This window comes from Sminthopsis crassicaudata, chromosome X (assembly GCF_048593235.1).
Source record: "Sminthopsis crassicaudata isolate SCR6 chromosome X, ASM4859323v1, whole genome shotgun sequence".
Lineage (NCBI taxonomy): Eukaryota > Metazoa > Chordata > Mammalia > Dasyuromorphia > Dasyuridae > Sminthopsis > Sminthopsis crassicaudata.
The window spans coordinates 61,228,635-61,252,048 of record NC_133623.1 but is presented as its reverse complement, the minus strand read 5'-3'; the positions used below and the strand labels follow the sequence as shown (position 1 = coordinate 61,252,048).

The following is a 23,414-nucleotide window of genomic DNA, read 5'->3' as shown; positions in this document are numbered from 1 at the left end:
AAAAAAAACCCAAAAATAAATAAATTGAGGCACAGAAAAAATTATTTACACAAAGTAAGCCAGAAGCTCCCTAGCTCTAGAACTACAAGGGACTTTTCACAAATTTTACTTCAATCACGTCTTTTTTTTTTTTTTTTTTTTTTTACAAAAAATAAAAAGAAAGAAAAAATGAAATTGAGGCAAAGGAAAAATTACTTACCCAAAGTCCCTCATAGGCTCCTAGCTCTTGAGTTTGAAGGGATCTCTGAGGAGTTCTAGTTAAATCCTCTCTTTTTACAGAGAAGGAAACTGAGACACAGGAAAATTACTGAGGCTTTTTAGTTCAATCCTCTCTCTTTACTGAAGAGAAAGTGAGACACAAGAAAAATTACTTGTCCAAGGTCAAATAAAAGCTCCTGGCTCCAGAGCTAGAAGGGACCTCCAAGGCCTTTAATTCAGTCCCCTCTTTTTACAAAGAAACTGAGTCACAGGAAAAATGCTTCCCTAAAGTCACACAAAAGCTCCCAGCTCTAGAGCTAGAAAGGATCTCTCACACTTTTTATATCAATCCCCTCTTTTTGCATAGAAACAAACTGAAACACAGGAATAATTACTTGTTCAAAGACACACAAAATTCATTGCTCCAGAGCTAGAAGGGACCTCTGAGACCTCTTAGTTCAATCCTCTCTTTTTACAAAGAAGGAAAATGAGACACAGCAAAGATGATTTCCCCAAATCACACAAAAGCTCTAGGGCTAGAAGGGACCTCTGAGGCCATCTTGGCCAGGAGCTCCTAACCCTTTGGGGGCACGGACCCCTTTGGGCAGTCATTCCGGAGAAGGAATACACCAGTAGAGTTCAGGGCTGCTGAAAATAAGGGATATTTCCCCCCATCCAGATTTGTGGACCCCCTGCCATCTGACCCTGGGCCCCCTACCAGTAGACCCCAGGTGAAGAACCACTGCTCTGTCCAACCCCCTCATTTTGCACAAGAAGTAGTGGGCCCCAGAGAGGGGGACAGGCTGGGCCAAGGGCACATACAGGCTCCTGGGGCTGGAGCTGGAAGGGACCTCAGGGCCTATGGAGGCCCCTCTCCCCCCTTTAATAATGAGGAGGCCGGGGACCCCTGAACTATATGACGTGCCCGGTGGGCCCCAAAGGAGTCCCCTCCGATGGGCTGAGAGGCAGAGCCCATGAGAAAAAGGAGAATGCCTGCTTTGGGCAGGTGCCGGACTGTGGCAGGTGGGAGGGCAAAAAAAAAGCACCCGGGAGGTCAAGCAGCTTGCTCAAGGCCACACGGCAGGCAGTGGAAGAGCGGGGTTAGAACTCCGGGTCCTACTGGCACTGGAAGCCAGCTCTCTTACCACTAGACCATGCCGCCTCCCACTGAAGCAGGCACCAGACTGGCCTTTACTGCCGAGGCTGCTGATGCTGCTGATCATCTCAGCCTGTGATTTGCTGAAAATGACATCAAGCCTCTCAGACCAGGGCTGGAGGGACCCGGGCAGGCAGCAAGGAGGCCTCGGATCCTTAACTCTTGCTGTGCCAATGGAGCCTGGCACACGGGCCGCCCGACCCGGAAGCCCTCGAGGGCCACAAGCCAAGGGCTGCCTGTACCTGGGGATGATGGAGTGGAAAGCACAAGGTGTTCCCTTTGTTTCTCCCACAGAGTCACGGTCCTCCCGGGTCTCTTAAGAGTCCCTGCTTCATAGGAACCAGCACCAAGACTCTATCCCTCTGCTAGTTGGATTGCCATTTTGGACACCTGATCTTGTGCTCCCCAATATATCATAAACTGTCTCTCACGAAAGCTTTCTGACAAGAACCAGTGTTTTTATACCATGCTAACATTTCCAAAATGCCTTCACACTGAACCAATTTCTTATTTATTTGTTAACTCATTCATAGCCATGGACCAAATGTTACAAGAAACCAAGATGGCAGGGGGCTCTGCAAAGCCAGTCAGGTTCATGGACCTCCTGAAATCTATTCATAGCCACCCCCCCTTTCTGTGGGCCTCGAGTTAAGAACCCCTCCCTTGATTTATTTTAGCCTCCTCATCTTCCAAGGGAGGAAACTGAGCCCTAGAAGGGGGAGATAAGAAGACCCTCAGCCAGAGCTGGAAGGGACCACAGAGCACATCTAGTCTGATCCCCTCATTTAGGGATGGGCCACCGAGGAGCTGCAAAATGATTTGTGCAAGGAGCACAGACATGGCAAGCAGGACATCCAGGTGCCCGGATGCACTGAGCACTTGGGTTATTGACAGGTTTTGGCACATGAGGGGATGAGGGTGTTGGGGTGGGGGGGCATTTTGGAGGGAAGGGGAAAAAAAACATTAGGGCCCTGAGAGGTGAAGGGGCTTGCCCAAGGCCCCACGACAGGCCAGCGACAGAGCAGGGATTAGAACCCCAGTTCTTCCGGCTGTGGAGCCAGCACTCTTTCCACTAAACCATGCCGCCTCTTCCCACCCGGGAGGTTAGAAGTGGGGTCTGTTGCTGAGGCTTCAGCCGGGGGGTGTGGCCCAACGGGAGGGAGGGGGGAGAAGGGAAGAAGGAGAGAGGGCAGGCGCGAGGCGGAGGCGGGGCCAGCGGCCGGGGGCAGGAAGGAGAGCGCGAGCGGAGCCCCGCCTCCCCTGGCCCCGCCTCCTGCTGCTCTTCCTCTGGCCGCCGGGTTCCTGGGCGCTTCAGTGTGCCAGAGCGAGGGTGGGACTCGTCGCAACCGCAGCAGCAGCACTACCGCCGCGGCCCCCGACAGAGCCCGATCTCGTTCCGCGCGCCCGGCCTGCGGCTCTCCGCCCCAGCTCGGCTCCCTCTCGCTCCCTCAGAGCATTCGATGGCTATCATGGCCGCCGAGGAGGTGGCGCCCGGCGAGATGGAGGGCGATGCGGGCGGCCTCCTGCAGGAAATCTTCACGTCCCCTCTCAACCTGCTGCTGCTCGGCCTCTGCTTCTTCCTGCTCTACAAGATCGTGCGTGGCGAGCAGCCCCCGGCCGCTGGCGACGGCGACGGCGACGAGCCGCCCGCGCTCCCCCGCCTCAAGCGGCGAGATTTCACCCTGGCTCAGCTGCGCCGCTTCGACGGCATCCAGGACCCGCGCATCCTGATGGCCATCAACGGCAAGGTCTTCGACGTGACCAAGGGCAGGAAGTTCTACGGTCCGGGTACGGGGATTGGGAGGCGGGAGGGGGGAGGGGGCCAGAGTGGCGGCGGGAGGCCGGGGGCTGGCGGGTTCGGCGGCGGGGGGTGGGGCGGAGGCCCGAAGACCACCTGCGGGGGGAGGGGGGAAGAGAGGGAGTACGCGGGCTACCTGCAGAGCTTAGCGGGGGGCGTGCGGGCCAATCTGCGTGGGGGAAGGGGTGGCGGGGGCGTTCGATCCTCCCGTGGGAGGGTGGGGTGCTGCCGAGAGAGGGGCGGGGGGCACGCAGATTGACCCGCAGGAGAGTGGGTGGGACAGCAGGGGGCGGAGGCGCGGGCGCAATGCCTGACGAGGTGGGGGGGGGGAAACGGGGGAGAGACAATTTGGGGGGCCGGGGGCTCGTGGTCCGGCCGGCTGACTGAGGAGATCTGGGGGACAATGAGGGTCGGGGAGGGGAGACCGGTGGGCACGCGGGGCGGTCTCGGGGAGGCAATGATGGAGGAATGGGAGACAGGCTTGAGGGCTTCGGCGTGGTGGTCATCGAGAATATGGAAGGCTCGGATTGCCATGGAGAATTAGGGAAGCGAAAATCACGGAGACGTGAGGGGCGTCGTGGGAGACTGAGGAGAAGAAAAATGGGGGACTCGGGCGGTCGTGGTGGGGAGTAATGGAGTTAGGGGGAGGGGCACGCGCTGTATAGGAATCTCGGAGCAGTAGGAGCCCCGTGGAGACCGTGGAGGCAGAGCAGCCCAGCGATTTCGGGCCTTGTGGGAGAGCAGCGGGGTTAGAGGGCAGCGTGGACAGGTTCGGTGGGATTTTTCTGGCACGGAGCCATCGGTCGCTCGCCGCGCGTTTGGGTGCCAAGCACGGTTCTAGGCGCCCGGGGCAGGGCGCTTGTCGGCGTGTGTGGGAGAGAGGGAGAGGAGGTTAGAGGTTGGATTCGAAATGTGAAGTAATCTGGGTGTGAGCACGAAAGTGAGATAGGGAGGGAGCCGGAGAGGCCGGAAAGCGCCGTGGTCAGAGCCCCGGGGCTGGAGTCTGAGGCCCGAGGTTCAAATTTCCACCTCCGCCAGCCTTTCGATGGCCGAGATCTTGAGCAATTTCTCTCACCTCCCGACCTCATGTTCCTGCTCCCTAAACAGAGACGGTAGCCAAGATGGCCTCTCGGGCCTCTTCGAGCTCCAAATCCATGGCCTCGGAAGGGATTGGGAATTTGAGGACTATGTGATTTGGGGGCTGGGCGGGCAGTTGAAGGATTATGGTCAGGTGGGAGCACGATTGATGAGTGGAATAGAAAATGGGAGTGCAGATTTGGGGTGGGGGGAGGGCGACGCCACAGCCACGGCCCGAGAGTGCAGGGATAATGACTGACGAATATGTGGCATTCTGGATTTCGCAAAATGCTTTACAATCGGGGGGAGGGGGGGAGAGGGCGAGAGCGTCGAAGACGATGGGATTTGGGTTTGTTCATTCTGGAGCGGTTGGCTGGAAAGGGAGAAGAAATGAACCACAAATCCCTCCCTCCCCCCCCCTCCCAGTATTAGGTAAAGCTTAAATCTTACCTGAAAATCAGGTGTGCAGCAGCCCTGCTTGGGAATCGATCCCATGGATTGTGCTCGTGGACGTTTCCTTGCGAACATCCCTGCCTTTTACCATTTTGGGCATCCACGGGCAATATTTCATTTTTTTAAGCCTGCTTTTTATGGACGATGCCTTTGGTGTTGTTTTTTTTTTTTTTAACATGGCCTTCCTCTCCACACGTGGCCTTCCCCTTCCCAGAAAGCCATCCCATGGCTCGAAGGTTTTAAATGAAAGAAGAAAAAGCAACTGGCCAACCCAACTAATATATTCCATCAGGCCTGATTGTATACAGTTGTGTTCATTAGTCAGTGAAAGGAAGGATCTCGATTTGTTCAGTCGTTCCAATTAAGTGTCGTCTTCTTATTGGTTTTTTTTAAATCTGTTTTATTTGTATGTATTATTTTCATGGTTCTCCTTTCTTCCCTCGGTCCATAGACATTTTTCCATGCTTCATATGTAGTCTCCATGTTCCTCTTTTCTTTAACTGCAGTAATAATCCATTACATGTTTAGACCACAGCTTGCTTAGCCACTACCCAGTCATTGGGCCTGCTCTTAGTTTGCAGTATTTTCAATACCACAAAAAGAGACATTACTATTTAAAAAGGGGGAATTTAAAATAGAGGGGTGCTTTTAAAATAACATTTATTAAGGCACCTAGAGGTACGGCCAATAAACATGATTGATGGGGAACCCTTGCATCATCACTAAGGCATAAGGTAGGGTAGCAAAGCAGAGAAATTCAACCACAAATTATCCATCGTCTACACAGTCCCTGGATGAGGCTATGCTGGAATCATCATGGTAGAGGGAAAGTACCTGAGGGCTAGGAGGCTGGGGGAAGTGCTTGGATTCAAGGCTCTGGCTATGTCATTGATTCTGTGACCTTGACCAAGCTGCTTTGTCCTTTCTGGGCTTCATTTCCTTGAATCAGGGTCTCTTCTCCTGAGGAAGGTTCTTATTTTGTTCGTTTTGATGGCGCTGTTTGAATTGGATTGATTCTCAAGATATTTGACTTGATGAATTTTAAAATCACGATTCTAAAAAAGGGGAGGCTTTTCCAAATTGCCAAAGGGGAGTCCCAGACACAAATAAGGTTAATAAGCCCTGGCCTGGGATTTCAAAGTCCTTTCTTTCTTTCTGTGGTCTTCTAACAGGTGGTTTTTATAAAAAGATCTGATTTACTGGCAAGGAAAGAATGATTTAATTGCCACATTACCTATTTGAGCAGAGTAAAATGGAGCAATTGGAAGCCCCAAGGGGTGCTTCAAACTCGTTTTTCCTGCAAACTGTTTTCAAGTTCTCTCTTTTGTTGAATTTATAGTGGTCTAAAACATTTGCTAAAGAAATGGGGAAAGCTAAAAATAAAAAAGAAAAGAAAAGAAAGAATGATTTAAAAAAAAAAAAAAAAAAAAAACCAAACAGGAAAATACCCTGAAATGCTCAATTTAATGGCCAGGCTTGACCCAAAAAATATGTACAAAATGTACCTCCTTGAGCTCCTTTTTTCTTAGAAAGGGGTATGTTTTGGACACGAGTTAAATTGATTGAATTGCATTTTTTTTTCCTTTTTTTATTTTTAATTACCCAAAAAAAAAAAAAAAAAAAGGTAATCTCTCTGGAAATGACAATGTTGAAACAAACAGAGCTAAATCTTTTTCTTGAATTTGCTAACAGGTAAGTAAGCTTCAAGCCTGGCACTTGGTCAAATGATCACAAATTGTGGATTCAGTGGAGTCCAGCTTGCAGAGGTGTTACTGTGCTAAACTGCTTGGGTCTGGAATCCTAACATTTCGACCACCTTCCCTGATCCAGGAAAATACAAACAGATATTCAGTTCAGGTGCTTAAAGTCCTCCACCCACTCCACCCCCCATCCCCTTTGGAGAATGAATGCCCGTTGTATCCAGCTCCTGGCCTGGAAATGAGCCTGATCACGAATGCTCTTGCAGATTCTGTTGAAAGTTAACCAGATTTTGTTTTTCTTGCTTTCTCAATTGGGGTGTGGGGAGGAGAGAATGGAGACCTGAAAAGGTTTTTTAAAAAGAAATAAATTTAACCAGACTATTCTGCTAGACACCTTCCATGTTCACCATTGCAATTTCTAAAGGCAGATATAGCTCTGTTGAAACAGTGCCCTCATGCCCTATTTCACATGCCCTAGGACATCTTCACTTTGCAAATGTGAACACCCCCACTTATGGGATTGCTCCAAGTTTATATAGTCTCATAAGTCCAAAGGGCCCTTCCCTTCCCACTGCTGCTTACCCCAACCAGAATTTTTTTTTTTTCATATAAAAGGAAAAAGTTGCTGGATTTTTTTTTCCCTAGCAGTGATTAGATAGCTAGCCCACTCCCTTTCCTCCACAAAAGGACTGTGGGACTGGACAGATATGGGACCATGGATGACTTCTGTAAAGTGATTTCTCCAACAGATGCCATGCGTTAATGTTTAATGGAGTTTTGCAACAGGATATCTTGATAAGATACCTTTGTCTTACTTTAAAAAAAAAAATCAAGGTTTATTACAAAACTTCTAGTTATTTTAGAAGCTTTTTTTCATTTCAAAACCTGAGCTTTTGGGTCAATTGACTGCATGTTTAGTACAAAGGTTTTTTGTTTTGTTTTTCAGTTTGGAGGGAGAAAGGAGACTAGGAATAGGATTGCCCTCTTCTCCCTCAGAAAAAGAAAGAATCTTTGAAACTTTTTTGAAATGCACAGGCCAGAAGGAATTTTAGACCAACAGGATAGCTTTTGAAAGTTAAATGTTAAAAAAACAAACAAACCCAAATTAACAAAAAAAAAAAAAAAAAGGAAAGTTAAATGTTGAATTGCTCATACATTTTAAATAAATTAGTTCTACATACTTTGCAATTTCATATATAAACTTTTTTATTCTACTATGAATTTGGAAATGCTCATTTGGGCTTTGTTAAATCCAGAATAAAAACAATTATATATATATATATATATATATATATATATATATATAACTCTAATTTCATATATATGTAAATACATATTTTGCAATTTTATGTATAAATTTTTAAAATTCTGCTATGAATGTGGAAATGCTCATTTGGACTTGGTTACATCCAGAATAAAAACAATTTCATATATATATTTCCATGTATATGAAATTAGAGTTTATACATATTTTGCAATTTCATGTATAATTTTTTTATTCTACTATGAATATGGAAATGCTCATTTGGGCAGAATAAAAAAAATTTTATATATTAGATATATTTAGAGCTTATTACAAAATGTCTGGTTTCTTTATAGTTTTATTTCTGATTCTTTGATTTTTGGAAGGTGTAGGAATTTGTTTTGCCTCACTATGAATATGTGTTCCAAACATTTTCTTTTTCTTTTTTTTTTCTTTTCTAATTTAGAATAGGGAAAGGAGGGGAATAGTAGAAGTGACTTGGGGCCAGGGTACAGTTGCTTCCTTTCCCCTAAAAAAAAAAAGAAAAGAAAAGAAAAGAAAGACATTGAAATATTTTTAACTGCTCAAAAAGAGTCACAGATAAACAGGACAGCTTTGAAAGTTCCAGATTTAATTAATTATATCTTTTTTGAAAGCTAGATCTATATATAAAGTTAATAATGTGCAACCTTCTTTTTCTATTTTCCTAGAAATGCTTGTTTTATTTTTTATTTATCCATTGAATTCGGAATAAAAAATCCCTCAAAGATTTTTTAAAATCAGCTAATTACAAAACTTCTAGTGATTCACTTCAAAACCTGTGATTTTCAGCCAGTGTGGGAATTTCTTTTACATATTTGTTGTCTGTGTGCTTCCATTTTCACATAACAAAAACTTTTACATCATGCTTTGTTTTTTAGAACTAGCATAGTGAATTAATCACAAATTACTTAAGGAGTACGCTTTTTTATATGCCAATTTAGATTTACTTTTGATGTATTTAAAAGAATATTAAATTTGGAGATCAGAAAACTTAATTTGAGAGAAAAATGATTATTTAGTCTACCACCTCATTTTGGATAGGTGGTTAAGTAAGTGGCAGTCAGGTTTTGAATCCAGAATCAGGATAAAGATTTTTCAGCAAGAACTAAGACTATATATATATATATATATATATATATATAAAAACTACTCAAACCCCATGAAAATCCTTTCTTTTGCTCTCCTGCCCCTCTGTAGTCTCAGATTTTTGAGCTTTGTTTCCCTGCTCTGAGACTGTATTATTGTTAGAGCTGGAAAGCAATTTGGAAATCATCTATGCAGAGCCCTCACATTTACAAATGAGGAAACTGAGGCCCCAAGAGGAGCAAAAGCTTCAATAAAAAAAATTAAAAACAAAACAAAATAGATGCATAGATAGTTTTCAACATTTACCCTAGCAAAACCTTGTGTTCCAATGTTTTTCTCCCTCTTTTTTTGCATAGTGATCCAATCCAAATCCTATCCTCTATCACCTTAGCCCAATCATTTCCCCTAATTTGGGCCCCAGTTTTTAGCTATATGTGTACCTTTTCTTTTCTTTATTGAAGATAATCAGGAAAACTTTTCTATGCATATTTTGTATATGTAGAGTAGAGAATGGAAGGCATTTTTAACAAGCAAGACAGCTTGGAAAATTCATTCTGAAGTGACTACATACTTGTTCAAAAGCCAACTGTATATAACTGATTTGCATTTTCACATAAAGTCCTAGAAACTCACATTGCATTTGGCGGTTATTTAGGTTCAGAGAAAAAAAATTAAATTGTAAACAAAGTAAAGCATTTTGCTATTTTTTTTTAAAAACTGATTTTCACTGGTAGCCAATATTATACTTGAATTCATAGTGACCAAAGTCTTATCCCTTCCCCTTTGGGAAGTTCAGTTTATTTAAAACAAAACAAAACAAAAAAACCAACTCCCTCTTTCTACCCCCCCCCAAAAAAAACCACTCCAACTCTGGTAGCCTTTGTTTTTAAAGGCTTTAAACCCTACCCAAACAGACTGAAAGTGCCAGTCTAGCTAAGCCTCTGGCCAATTTGCCTATTTTGGATGACCTATTGTCTGCTTCCTTTCTCTTGTTTCTAACTATTTAATCCTCCCCACCTTCCCTTTGTTGATTCTAGTTTCTCTCCCCTGAATTGGAATCCTAGGAGTAAGCACCTTATTAAACAGTTAAGCACTTCAGTAAACAAAAAATCTGGAGTCTAATCTTGGCCTTCAGACCTTGGATAAGTCATTTTCTCTGACTGTTGGAAGGAAAATGGCCGCTGTTACAGTGATTCTATTGTGGTTACTAGAGAATTGGGGTTTCTTGGACACCAGATTGTAGCCAACAGCCTCATGACTTCAGAACACAATCTCAACTCCCAGAGTTCAGGGGCTATTTGACCCGGGACAAAACTGTTTTCTTGATTTGAAGCCCAGAGAAGCTAAGAGAGAGAATCCTTGGCTAATGAATCCACCTCTTCTGTTTTATTTTCTAAAGAGGGTCCATATGGAGTCTTTGCTGGACGGGATGCTTCCCGGGGCCTTGCCACTTTCTGCCTGGATAAGGAAGCTTTGAAAGATGAGTATGATGATCTGTCAGACCTCAATGCTACTCAGCAGGAGACCTTGAAAGACTGGGAATCGCAGTTCACATGTAAGCTTTTTTATTGTTTGTTTTATTGTAGTAGTATTAAATTTCCATTAGTTGTGGGGATTCAAGAAAGTCCAGTGCCATTTTCTCCCAAGAGCTTGAAATTTAAGCATATTCTGATTGGCTTTTTAAATTGGGATAAAGTTCATGTCCTAGGGCGATTGCAGCTGTAATGACTCCTTTGCTGTGTTGAAATGCGGATATTTTTTCCCCAAGCTTATACCTGAAGGTATCACACACACTTAAAATTAGAGGGGAAAATGTCCCCCATGTAACTCTTGGTGTTCACTATGTCACATACAGGCTTCTAGATGAAGGTCTGGAAGGAGTCTAAGAAACCAGCTAGTCCAATCCCCTTGTTTTTCTGAAGGGGAAATTGAGGTCCAGAGAATCCACAAGTATTTATGAAGAGACTAATACTTAATGCTGGGAAATCAGAAACAAATAATGAAATGATCCCTACTCAAAATAATCTTGTATTCTAATGGGTCAAGATCATATAAAAATAGATGTTTTATTCATACATACACACACACACACACTCTTAACATTTCCTAGCTGTGTGACCCTGGGCAAGTCACTTAACCCCAATTGCCTCAGCAAAAAAAAAAAAAAAAAAAAAAAAAAAAAGCTATGGCTTTTATTCAATGCAATGAGGTTACAGTGAGAAAGACAAGCGATGGAGTCTCATGTGTGAAGAACAGAGAGAAGACCAGGATTTCAGGGTACAGGAGTAGGAATGCTATCTGGTGAAGCTAGAAAGAGAAGGTGGAATCAGATTGTCTTTGAACTTTCTCCTCTGATTTCAAGTAATTATCCTCACTGAAAAGAGGAAGCACATGATCAAATACAGTAAATATACACACACACACACACACACACACACATATATATATATATATATATATATATATATATATATATATATAATTGCTTATTATACTATATATTCTATTATTTATTCTATAATCATATTTAATATATTATTTATATATTTAATATATTTATATTATATATCCAATGTATATTTAATATAGTATATGTAATATTGATGTATTTTATATCCAATATATTTAATATATTTATTTTATATATATATATATATTTCAAATGTTTTGGAAGCCTTTTAATTGCTACATAAATGTTAGCTAATATGTACACCAGCTTGCTCTTGTAGAACTTGACATTTAAAGCAACCCAGGGTACCTTTATTTAAAAAATAGCAGCCCTGCAGTTTATGAATCTAATTGAACTTTACTCTTAAAAAATTAAACATAGAAAGAAAACCAGAAGCACTGTAGCCTAGTGGCTAGAGAGCCAGCCCTGGAATAATGTACTTGAAAAAGCACTAAGGATGGGAATAGAAAAGTGAGACCATTCCTGTTGTCAAGGATCCCCCATTCTCATGAGAGGCAGACAGCATTTATAAGAAGGAGCAGCTTCAGGACAAATAGAAAGGCCTAGTGGTCCTTCTGGTGGAGAAGCAAAAGAGCTAATGGTAATGGCTCATCTTTAATGTCACTTCTGTTGATAAAAACACATCCATCTCTGGTAGAGAACCATTTCACAGCACCAAGGACTTTGGTGATCAGCTTTCCTTTGCTGGTCTTCAGTAGTTGTGGGCAACAGTGGCAATTGACAGAATGCATCTCCACTGGGGTGGCTCCCCCGGATGATAATCCTGATGACAAGGAGTCGTCAGGCTAGGGAGGGCTACTGCAAGGGTTCTTGGGCTCATCTGCTCTAAAGTCAGATGGATCAGTAGTGATGAAGGGCCCCCTCAGTGATGGCTGTGGGGGCCGGGCTGGAAGCAACACCAGAGTTCCGGAGGGCACTGTGATCACCAGAGCTCTTGGGCGCTGAATCTATTACACAAATGAATTCTTATTTTATTTAACCATTCCCTTCTTGTGGAATATTTAGGCTGCTCTTAGGTTTTTGTTTTTGCCATCGTAAATCACAGCTATTAAGATCTTTGAAGTGATAACTTTTTTCCTTCTTGATAAGCTCCCCACAAAGAGCATGATTATTTTTGCAGCCTTTACGACATACTTTCAGATAGCTTTGCAGAAAGAGGCTGTGAGCTGATAAATCCGGCCACAAGGAATGAAGGAGTTTGCCATTTCTCCACAACTCCAACAGCATTGGGTTCCATTATTTTTGCCAATTTGATGGGTATAAGATGGTACTCTCAAAGTTGTTTTCATTCACATCTCTGATTATTAATGAAGTTAAGCATTGCATTAATAACCTGGGTTCCTGTTAAAAATTGCCTGTTTAAAATTGTCTATTTATGACCTTTGCTTTTAATCCACTGGTGACCAGAAGGTTCCACCTTCAAGTTTTAACAGTTCCTCAAACAGAAACTTTAAGGTTATGGAAATGCTGGATCCCTGGGCTTCTTCTGAGCAGCAGAAGACAAGATACTTGGGAGCAACAGATGGTGACCCTGGAGACAGAAGTCCCTGCTGCCTTCCCCTTCCCCTCAGGCCATTACTAGTGGCTTAGATGTAGGGGAGCAGTGGTGGGAAGAAAAATGGTCCTTGACCAGATTGGAATGGCACATTTTTACCCATGGGGGGATTTTTCTGGTACTCCAGTCAGTAGCTCTTCACCAGCTGGTATATCCAAGAACACCCCCCTCATCTTTATGTATTATTGTTTCTGAGGGGGGAGGATGAACATTACTTAACAGTTTCCCCGAATTGCCTTTTGGACACAAGCCTTTTTGTAAAGTGGGGACCACTGCTATGAGATACCCAACTCAGCACATTTCTGCGAGTTCAAGTTTAGTGGCCCCCCCAAAAAAAGATTATTTTGCTATGTTAAATCAGTGGATTGCTGTTTTACCTTCGTGGATATGTCCTATCAACTTATCCTTCCCAAACTAAGTCTATTCCACAGTATCGTGGACTCCCAATACTACTTCAAGCCAACATGTGTGACCCTTTTCAGAGCTCATTTCTATGGGCCAGCATGTTGCTTCTGAGCTGTTTCCTCTATACCAGGCACCCTAGAAACCTTCACTATGTTCCAAACATTCAGGGTAATTGTTTCACACAAAAACATCTCTGATTACCTGGTTAGACAGGTTGATCATTTCTTTCTCACCTTTGTTCCAAGAGAGAAGCAGTCTTCTTGGCCACTTATATTAATGTCATTAATCCTCGTCCAATTCTTCCGTTAAATCTTTTGAAACTACCTAGGACAAATCCTTGTAATCTCTTTGGCCCTCAGTTTTCTCTTCTCGATCGAGGCCTCCAAGAGCTTTTCCATTCTAGATATAGAATCCTATGATCCAAGAGGAAGGGGACATATTTGAAAGATGGGGAGGTAGGAAACGCTTGGACCCAAGTCTTCGATTCTAGGGTGACCAGGAAGATGGTGCAAGGGGGCATCTGGTGGGGAGGAACGGACAGAAATGAAAGGCCACTCAATGGCCTTCCTTGAAACTCTGGCCCTTGTCCTATGTTTCTTCCTACTCTCCTTGTTTCCTCTCCTTTCTGGTACTTTCCCCCTTCCTCCAACCCTTTGGGACCTTCTCTAAAGACCAGTTGTGTATTTTCTTCCTTCCAGTCAAGTATCACTACGTGGGCAAGCTGCTGAAGGAAGGGGAGGAGCCCACCGTCTACTCGGATGACGAAGGTCCCCAGGATGCCAGGGAGCGAAAGGATGACTAGAGGCTACGTGGATGAGATCTATTTTTGTATGTCCCAGCATCATTTGTAATATCCTCTCGTCTCAACCTAGTCAGCTTTAAGCCCAGCCTTAGCAAAGCTTTGGATGTGTTGTTAATTGTTTTTTAATCATATGAAACTCACTAGTTTACCTTGATCACTTTAGCCCCCTGTCTCTTAGACAATGCATGATAAACTTTAGAGAACCCCAAAGTAGAGCACTTACAGAAAGTGAGAAAAATGGTAATCCTGTTGTATTGTTATTGTTGTTGTTGTTATAATTGTTGAAACTCATAGCATATTGTAGACCGAAGAGCTTTTTTAGTGCCAGATGAGAAATTGCTCTTGAGGAGAGGTTGATACCAAAGCAATCAAAGGTACCCCATGTGAAACAACTGTACCCTTTCAGGCGTGTTCTTGAGGCCAGCAAACATCCCATTTTCCCATTAGACAGACTGCACGATTTCGGTTTTCTCTACCTCCAAAGCCAATCTGCAGTGTTACAAAGGCTTTAATGTTGCTCAGAGGTGGCCACCTAGGACCAGAATGAAGCTTCAAAGCTTGGCTCGCCTTTCACTGTGTTGTCATCCAGAGTGAAAGGGAATCCATGTGCAATGTTGTTAATTAACTCCTTAAGCTTCCTGTTTCTCTCCCTTTATTTTGGGCCATTTTAAAGAACTCTTAAGAACAGTTCTTAACATTCCCGTGTCCAACAGAAGAGAATGGGACAAGTCCTTTCTTCAGCAACAAGTTCATTTAGAAACAGCTTGTTAGTGGCTTTCTAGACTCTCCTGGGCAAACAGCTAATAAAATTCCCACTCATGAATACTCAACAAGATGGTTTCCCAAGCCCCGCTGCCAGGGCCCATGTTCTCAGTCCACTTCTTTCTCAGCCTGGGGAAAAAAAAAACAAAAAATACTCCCAATAAAAGAGGCCAATCTTGAAGGTAGATTTCCTTCCTCCTCTTTTAAACAGTAAGAAAAAAAAGTGGCTTTTTCTGTAGTTCAAGAAAAAAAAAGTTAATTTGGGGGATAGTCCCTCATCATTGGTCACTCATTCTCCACTTAGAAATGGTCACTCAGAAAACTCATTTTCAGATTTCAGATCTCCATTGTGTCTCAAAAGTACTCATTTCATTAATTCCAGGAAGAAAGATCAAGTCCATAGAGGTTCATCAAATTGAGGAGGAAAATTTAGGCAAGCTTTGGAGGTGGAGGGGAGCTTTTAAATATAATCTAGATTGTTAGGCTTTCATGAAGCAGTGAAGGAAAGTTTTTTTGGAGCTCCCATGAATGTTGAACTGAAGGCAATTGGAGGGATGGTACGCAGACCCTGAGCCCCTAAGAAACCCATGAGTTTTTTGGGGAAAAAAAAGTTTTTTGTTTTGTTTTTTTTTCTCCCCACACAATAAGGCCTCCAAGCATGTTGTGCCTGTGTGACTTTGGATCAGTCACTTCATCTCTTAATGCTGCAGGCAACCCTGTAACTATCAATTGCAGAGAAGGTATAGAGGGGGTTTCCTTATCCGGGAAGTTCCCGATACCAAAGGAATCATAGATCCCATTTTGGATATTCCTTTTCTAAATTCAGTGCCACAATTCCCTGAAGCAGGAAGCGAGCCCAAGTGTTCCGGCCAGGGCTCCACAATATCTGCCTCTATGGTGCATTCTCCTAAAATGCTGCCATCTTCTAGGTACTGGTGGGCATCTATCCGTCCAGTGGAGACCTCCCTCCATGGATTAACCTTTTCCTCTTCAGTTTATTGCCCATATTCACAAAGCCCTCGTCCTCTCAGGTGTCAGACGTGAAGGAATTGGATTGTCATTTTGGAAACCATTGTGTCAGATCAAACTTGATTCTATAGTATCATCTGCAGAGTGAATGAATTGGATGTTCTGGGGAAAAAATATCATTTCTCTTTCAGTGCCTTTTGGTCAAGGGTACCCTTAGACTGGATATAAGGAGGTTGGTTCATGCTTTTAGGAGTCCCAGAAAAAATTCTTACCCAAGGTCTCCCCTGTGAGTGAGGCAGAACTGGGACTCCAGCCCCACCAGTCTTTCAAGCCCCAGTCGTCTGGTCTTTGCTCTGTAGGTAGTAGACACATACCTTTCTGTTCATTACCCATGAGTAAGCACACACCACTAACCAGGATTTTAAAAGACACTCTTTAGAAGATACTGCTAGTTCTTTGATCACAGAAAAAGTACAGCCACTGAAAAAAAAATAAGAAAAAAAAAAAAAAACCAGGTGTGGGGAGAAAAAAAAAAGTTCTGGGAACAAAAGGCCTCTGGGAAAACGCACCACTGTACAAAGGCTGATCAGCCCACTTGGGGGGAGGAAATTTAGTGGAGGTCTCCAAGCTGATCAAATCACAGGTGTGGACACAAAGCACACACCTGAAGAGTGGGGAAGGGGCACTTGTTAAGTATTGCATGAGTAGCTTCAAATGACCGAAGCAAGCTGTTTTCTTAAAGCCATTTACTTTGTCAACTATGTGTAATGGTTTTACCTCAAATCAGAATGAAGTGCTATTGTCATCTAAATAAAGTGGCTTGATGTGGTACTACAGCTCTTCAAACGGTGTTCTGTGTCTTTTTTTTACATTAACACTAAACTAAAGATGCCCTGGACATCCTTCTCAGTCTGGGGAAGCTTGTGGCCCCCTTCGCACAAATAACATTTGTAAATATTCGAATGAAAATAAAGATGACATCCCTCCATGTCCACAGACCCCATGACAACATCCATGGTTAAGAATATAGAGTTTAGGCCTTTTTACAGAGGAAGAAACTGAGCCACAGAAAAAATGACTTGCCCAAGGTCACAAAAAAAGATAGAAGGGACCTCTGAGGCCATCTAGACATGAGCCCTTAATTCTTTGGGGACAAGGAGCAAATCTTGGGCAGTTTCTCTAGAGAAAGAATACACAATTGGAGGATGTTAAACCTCAGTTCAGGGTTGGTGAAAAGAAAGAATATTTTTCCCATCAAGATTTGCAGACCCCCTGCAAGTAAACCCCAGGATAAGAACCCCTGCTCTAGCCCAACCCTCTCATTTTGCAGAAGAAATGAGCCCCCAGAGAGAGAGAGAGATAAGCTTGCCCCTAAGGTTACATACAAGTTCCTGGGGCTAGAAGGGACCTCTTGAAGCCTTGTAGTTCAATCCCCTCTTTTTTTTTTTTTTTTTTTTTTTTTTTTTACAGAGAAAGGAACTGAGTCACAGGAAAAATGACTTCCCTAAAGTCACACAAAAGCTCCCAGCTCTAGAGCTAGAAAGGATCTCAGAACTTTTATCAGTCCCCTCTTTGCATAGAAACAAATTGAAACACAGGAAAGATTACTCCCCCAAAGAGACACAAAGCTAGCTCAAGAGCTAGAAGGGACCTATGAGACTTTTTAGTTCAATCCTTTGTCTTTACACAGAAGGAAACTGAGACACAGGAAAAATTACTTCCTAAAAAGACACAAAAACTCTTAGCTCAAGAGCTAGAAAGGACCTTTTAGTTCAATCCCCTCTTTTTACAGAAGAGAAAATTGACACAGGAAAAATTACCTGTGCAAGACACAAAAGCTCCTAGCTCTAGAGTAGATCTCTAATTCCTTTTAGTTCAGTCCCCTCTTTTTACAGAGAAAGTAACTGAGTCACAGGAAAAATGACTTCCCTAAAGTGACACAAAAGCTCCCAGCTCTAGAGCTAGAAAGGATCTCTCAGAACTTTTATCAGTCCCTTCTTTGCATAGAAACAAATTGAAACACAGGAAAGATTACTCCCCCAAAGAGACACAAAGCTAGCTCAAGAGCGAGAAGGGACTTTTTAGTTCAATCTCTTGTTTTAACAGGGGGAGAAATTGAGGCCCAGAAAAATTACTTACATAAAGTCACCCAGTAGCTTCTAGCTTTAGACCTACAATGGACCTCTGAGACCTTTTAGTTCAATCTCTTCATTTACAGAAAAAAACTGAGACACTGGAAAAACTTCCTCAGTTACACAAAAGCTCCTAGCTCTGGGGCTAGAAGGGACCTCTGAGGCTTTTTAGTTCAATACCTTCTTTTTAAAAGAAAGTGAGACACGAAAAATTACTTGTCCAAGCTCCCAGCTCTATAACTAGAAAGGATCTCTCACACCTTTTATATCAATCCCCTCTTTTTGCATAGAAACAAACTGAAACAGGGAAAATTACTTGCCCAAAGAAACACAAAAACTCAGCCCTAGACCTAGAAGGGACCTCGGAGGCCTTTTAGTTCAATCCTCTCTTTTAACAGGGAGAGAAATTGAGGCCCAGGAAAAATTACTTACACAACTTCACCCCAAAGCTTCTACCTAGCTCTAGATTTCCAGGGACCTCTGAGTAGTTAAACTTAAATCCCCTATTTTTACAGAAGAGGAAACTGAGACAAGGGAAGAATGACTTGCCCAAAATTCAAATGTCTCTTTTTACAGAAGAGAAAACTGAGACAAGAAAAATGACTTTCCCAAAGTCACACAAAAGCTCCTAGCTCCAGAGTAGAATAGACCTCTAATTCCTTTTAGTTCAGTCCCCTCTTTTTACAGAGAAAGGAACTGTGTCACAGGGAAAAGTACTTACCCAAAGTCACACAAAACCTTCTTACTCTACAGCTACAAGAGACATTTAAGACCTTTTAGTTCAATCCCCTCTTTTTACAGAGGTAACAACTGAGTCACAGGAAAAATTGCTTAACCAAAGTCACCCTAAAGCTCCTAGCTCTAGAGCTACAAGGAACCTTCTGAGGCCTTTTAGAGCAATATCTTCTTTTTACAGAGAAAAAAACCGAACCACAAGAAAAATGACTTACACAAAGTCACACAAAAGCTCCTAGCCCTAAAGCTAGAAAGGACCTATGGGGCTTTTTTGTTCAATCTACTCTTTTTACAGAGAAGACTGAGACCCAGGAAAAATGACTTCCCCAAAGTCACACAAAAGCTCCTCATTCCAGAGCTAAAAGACATCTCTAATTCCATTTAGTTCAGTCCTCTCTTTTTAAAGAGAAAGGAACTGAGTCACAGGAAAAAGTACTTACACAAAGTCACACAAAAGCTCCTCATTCCAGAGCTAAAAGACATCTCTAATTCCATTTAGTTCAGTCCTCTCTTTTTAAAGAGAAAGGAACTGAGTCACAGGAAAAAGTACTTACACAAAGTCACACAAAAGCTCCTAGCTTTAGTTTCAAGGGACCTCGGAGGAGTTTCAGTTCAAATCCCTCTTTTTTACTAAAAAAATAAATAAATTGAGGCACAGAAAAAATTACTTACACAAAGTCAGCCAGAAGCTCCCTAGCTCTAGAGCAACAAGGGACTTTTCAGAAAATTTAGTTCAATCATGTCTTTTTTTCCAAAAATAAAAAGAAAGAAAAAATGAAATTGAGGCAAAGGAAAAATTACTTACCCAAAGTCACACAGAGGCTCCTAGCTATTGACTTTGAAGAGATCTCTGAGGAGTTCTACTTAAATCCTCTCTTTTTACAGAGAAGGAAACTGAGACACAGGAAAATTACTGAGGCTTTTTACTTCAATCCTCTCTCTTTACTGAAGAGAAAGTGAGACACAAGAAAAATTACTTGTCCAAGGTCAAACAAAAGCTCCTGGCTCCAGAGCTAGAAGGGACTTCTAATTCTTTTTAGTTCAGTCCCTTCTTTTTACAGAGAAAGGAACTGAGTCAGAGGAAAAAGTACTTACCCAAAGCCACACAAAAGCTCCTTACTCTACAGCCACAAGGGACCTTTAAGACCTTTTAGTTCAATCTCCTCTTTTTACAGAGGAAACAACTGAGTCACAGAAAAAATTACTTAACCAAAGTCACCCAAAAGCTCCTAGCTTTAGAGCTACAAGGGACTTCTGAGGCCTTTTAGAGCAAGACCTTCTTTTTACAGAGGAGGAAACTGAGATGCAGGAAAAACGATTCCCCAGTGTTCAATCCCCTCTTTTTACAGAGAAAAAAACTGAACCGTAAGAAAAATAACTTACAGAAAGTCACACAAAAGCTCCTCCCTTTAGAGTTTGAAGGGACTTCTGAGGACTTTCAGTTCAAACCCCTCTTTTTTACAAAAAAACAAAAATAAATAAATTGAGGCTCAGGAAAAATTACACAAAGTCACCCAGTAGCTCCCTGACTCTAGAGCCACAAGGGACTTCTGAGGCCTTTTACAGCAAGACCTTTTTTTTTTTTTTAAACAGGAGCAAGCAGACACAGGAAAAACGATTCCCCAGTGTTCAATCACCTCTTTTTACAGAGAAAAAAGCTGAGCCATAGGGAAAATGACTTGCCCAAAGTCACATAGAAGCTCCATAGCTCTAGAGTTCCAGGGACCTCTAAGGAGTTCTACTTAAATCCCCTCTTATTACAGACAAAGAAACTGAGACTCAGGAAAAATGACTTGCTCAATGTAACTCCTAGATCTAAAGCTACAAGGGACCTCGGAGACTTTGTAGTTTAATCCCCTATTTTCACAAAGGTGGAAACTGAGACACAGGAAAAAATGACTTGCCCAAAGTTCAACCCCCCCTTTTTTTTTTTTACATAGAAAGAAACTGAGCCATAATTAAAATGCCTTATTTAAAGTCACACAAAAGATCCTAGCTTTAGGAACCTTCTAAGACCTTTTAGTACCATTCCCCTCTTTTTACAGAAAAGGAAACAGAGGCACAGGAAAAATTACTTGTCCAAGATCAAACAAAAGCTCCTGGATCCAGAACTAGAAGGGACCTGTGAGGTCTTTTAGTTCAGGCCCCTCTTTTTACAGAGAAAATAACAGAGTCACAGGAAAAATTACTTCCCTAAATTCACACAAAAGCTCTTAGCTCTAGGGCTACAATGGACCTCTGAGGCCTTTTAGTTCAATCTCCTCTTTTAACAGAGAAAGTAACTGAGTCACAGGAAAATTACTTCCCCAAATCACACAAAAGCTTTTAGCTCTAGGGCTAGAAGGGACCTCTGAGGCCATCTAGACCACGAACCCTTAATTCTTTGGGGACAAGGAGCAAATCTTGGGCAGTTTCTCTAGAGAAAGAATACACAATTGGAGGATGTTAAACCTCAGTTCAGGGTTGGTGAAAAGAAAGAATATTTTTCCCATCAAGATTTGCAGACCCCCTGCCAGTAAACCCCAGGTTAAGAACCCCTGCTATTGCCCAACCCCCTAGTTTTGCAGAATAAATGAGCCCCAGAGAGAGAGACAAGCTTGCCCTAAGGTCACATACAAGTTCCTGGGGCTAGAAGGAACCTCTGAGGTTCAGTCCCTCTTTTTACAGAGAAAGGAACTGAGTCACAGGAAAGATACTTACCCAAAGTCACACACAAAAGAAGTCACACAAAAGCTCCCAGCTCTAGAGCTAGAAAGGATCTCTCAGACCTTTTATATCAGTCCCCTCTTTTTGCATAGAAATAAACTGAAACAGAGGAAAGATTATCCTCCCAAAGTCACACAAAGCTAGCTCAACAGCCAGAGGGGAGCTACAAGGCCTTTTGGTTCAATCCTTTGTTTTTACAGGGAATGAAACTGAGACACAGCAAAAGTTACTTGCTAAAAAGACACAGAAAAACCAGCTCAAGAGCTAGAAGAGACCTTTTAGTTCAATCTCCTGTTTTAACAGGGGGAGAAATTGAGGCCCAGGAAAAATTACTTACACAAAGTCACCCCAAAGCTCCTTCCTAGCTCTAGATTTCCAGGGACCTCTGAGTAGTTAAACTTAAATCCCCTATTTTTACAGAGGAGGAAACTGAGACAAGGGAAGAATGACTTGCCCAAAATTCAAACGTCTCTTTTTACAGAAGAGAAAACTGAGTCAGAGGAAAATTAACTTGCCCAAAGTCACACAAACGCTCCTAGCCCTAGAACTAGCAGTGACCTCTGAGTACTTAGTTCAATCCCCTGGAAACTGAGATACAAGAAAAATTACTGCTAAAAAAGACACAGAAAAACTAGCTCAAAAGCTAGAAGAGACCATTTAGTTCAATCTCCTATTTTAACAGGGGGAGAAATTGAGGCCCAGGAAAAATTATTTCTACAAAGTCACACAAAAGCTCCTAGCTCCAGAGTAGAATAGACCTCTAATTCCTTTTAGTTCAGTCCCCTCTTTTTTCAGAGAAAGGAACTGAGTCACAGGGAAAAGTACTTACCCAAAGTCACACAAAAGATCCTAGCTCTAGAGTTTGAAAGGGCCTCCAAGGAGTTTAACTCCAATCCCCTCTTTTTTACAAAGAAAAATTGAGGTACAAGAAAAATTCATTACCCAAAGTCACGCAGAAGCTCCCTAGCACTAGAATTCCAGGGACATCTAAGGAGTTCTACTTAAATCCCCTCTTTTTACAGACAAGGAAACTGAGACTCAGGAAAAATTACTTGTAACACAAAAACTCCTACATCTAGAGCTACAAGGGACTTCAGAGACTTTGTAGTTCAATCCCCTGTGTTCACAGAGCTGGAAATTGAGACACAGGAAAAATGACTTGCTCAAAGTTCAACTCCCCCCCCTGTGCCTTTTTTTTTTTTTTACAGAGAAAGAAACTGAGCCATAACTAAAATACCTTGCTTAAAGTCACACAAAAGATCCTAGCTCTAAATCTAGAAGGAACCTCTAAGAACTTTTAGTTCCATCCCCTCTTTTTATAGAAAAGGAAACAGAGGCCCAGGAAAAATTACTTGCACAAAGTCACCCAGTAGCTCTTAGCTCTAGAGCTACAAGGGACCTCTGAGGCCTTTTAGTGCAATACCTTCTTTTGTTCAGAGAAGGAAACTGAGACACTGGAAAAATGATTTGCCCAAAATTCAAACCGCTCTTTTTACAGAGAAAAAACTGAGTCAGAGGAAAATTAACTTGCCCAAAGTCACACAAAAGCTCCTAGCCCTAGAATTAGAAGGGACCTCTGAGGAGTTTCAGTTCAATCCCTTCTATTTAAAAAAAAAAATAGAGTCACAGGAAAAATTACTTACACAAAGTCAGCCAGAAGCTCCCTAGTTCTAGAGCTACAAGGGACTTTTCAGAAATTTTACTTCAATTATGTCTTTTTTTACAAAAAAGAAAAAGAAAGAAAAAATGAAATTGAGGCAAAGGAAAAATTACTTACTCAAAGCCACACAGAGGCTCCTAGCTCTTGAGTTCGAAGGGATCTCTGAGGAGTTCTACTTAAATCCTCTTTTTACAGAGAAGGAAACTGAGATACCGGAATAATTACTGAGGATTTTTAGTTCAATCCCATCTCTTTACTGAAGAGAAAGTGAAACACAAGAAAAATTACTTGTCCAAGGTCAAACAAAAGCTCCTGGCTCCAGAGCTAGAAGAGACCTGTGAGGTCTTTTCATTCAGTCCCCTCTTTTTACAGAGAAAGAAACTGAGTCACAGGAAAAATGACTTCCCTAGAGTCACACAAAAGCTCCCAGCTCTAGAGCTAGTAAGGATCTCTCACACTTTTTAT

The 23,414-nt window shown here is 42.5% G+C and overlaps 1 protein-coding gene across 1 annotated transcript; it reads left to right on the top strand.

Annotated features, from left to right (window-relative positions):
* The first annotated feature begins 2,621 nt into the window (after positions 1-2,621).
* Positions 2,622-16,562, top strand: PGRMC1 (progesterone receptor membrane component 1). Its single transcript, XM_074278631.1, has 3 exons — positions 2,622-3,142; positions 10,153-10,308; positions 13,882-16,562. Exons 1-3 carry the CDS (start codon positions 2,815-2,817, stop codon positions 13,983-13,985), a joined length of 588 nt encoding a protein of 195 aa, XP_074134732.1. The 5' UTR covers positions 2,622-2,814; the 3' UTR covers positions 13,986-16,562.
* The last annotated feature ends 6,852 nt before the right edge of the window (positions 16,563-23,414 follow it).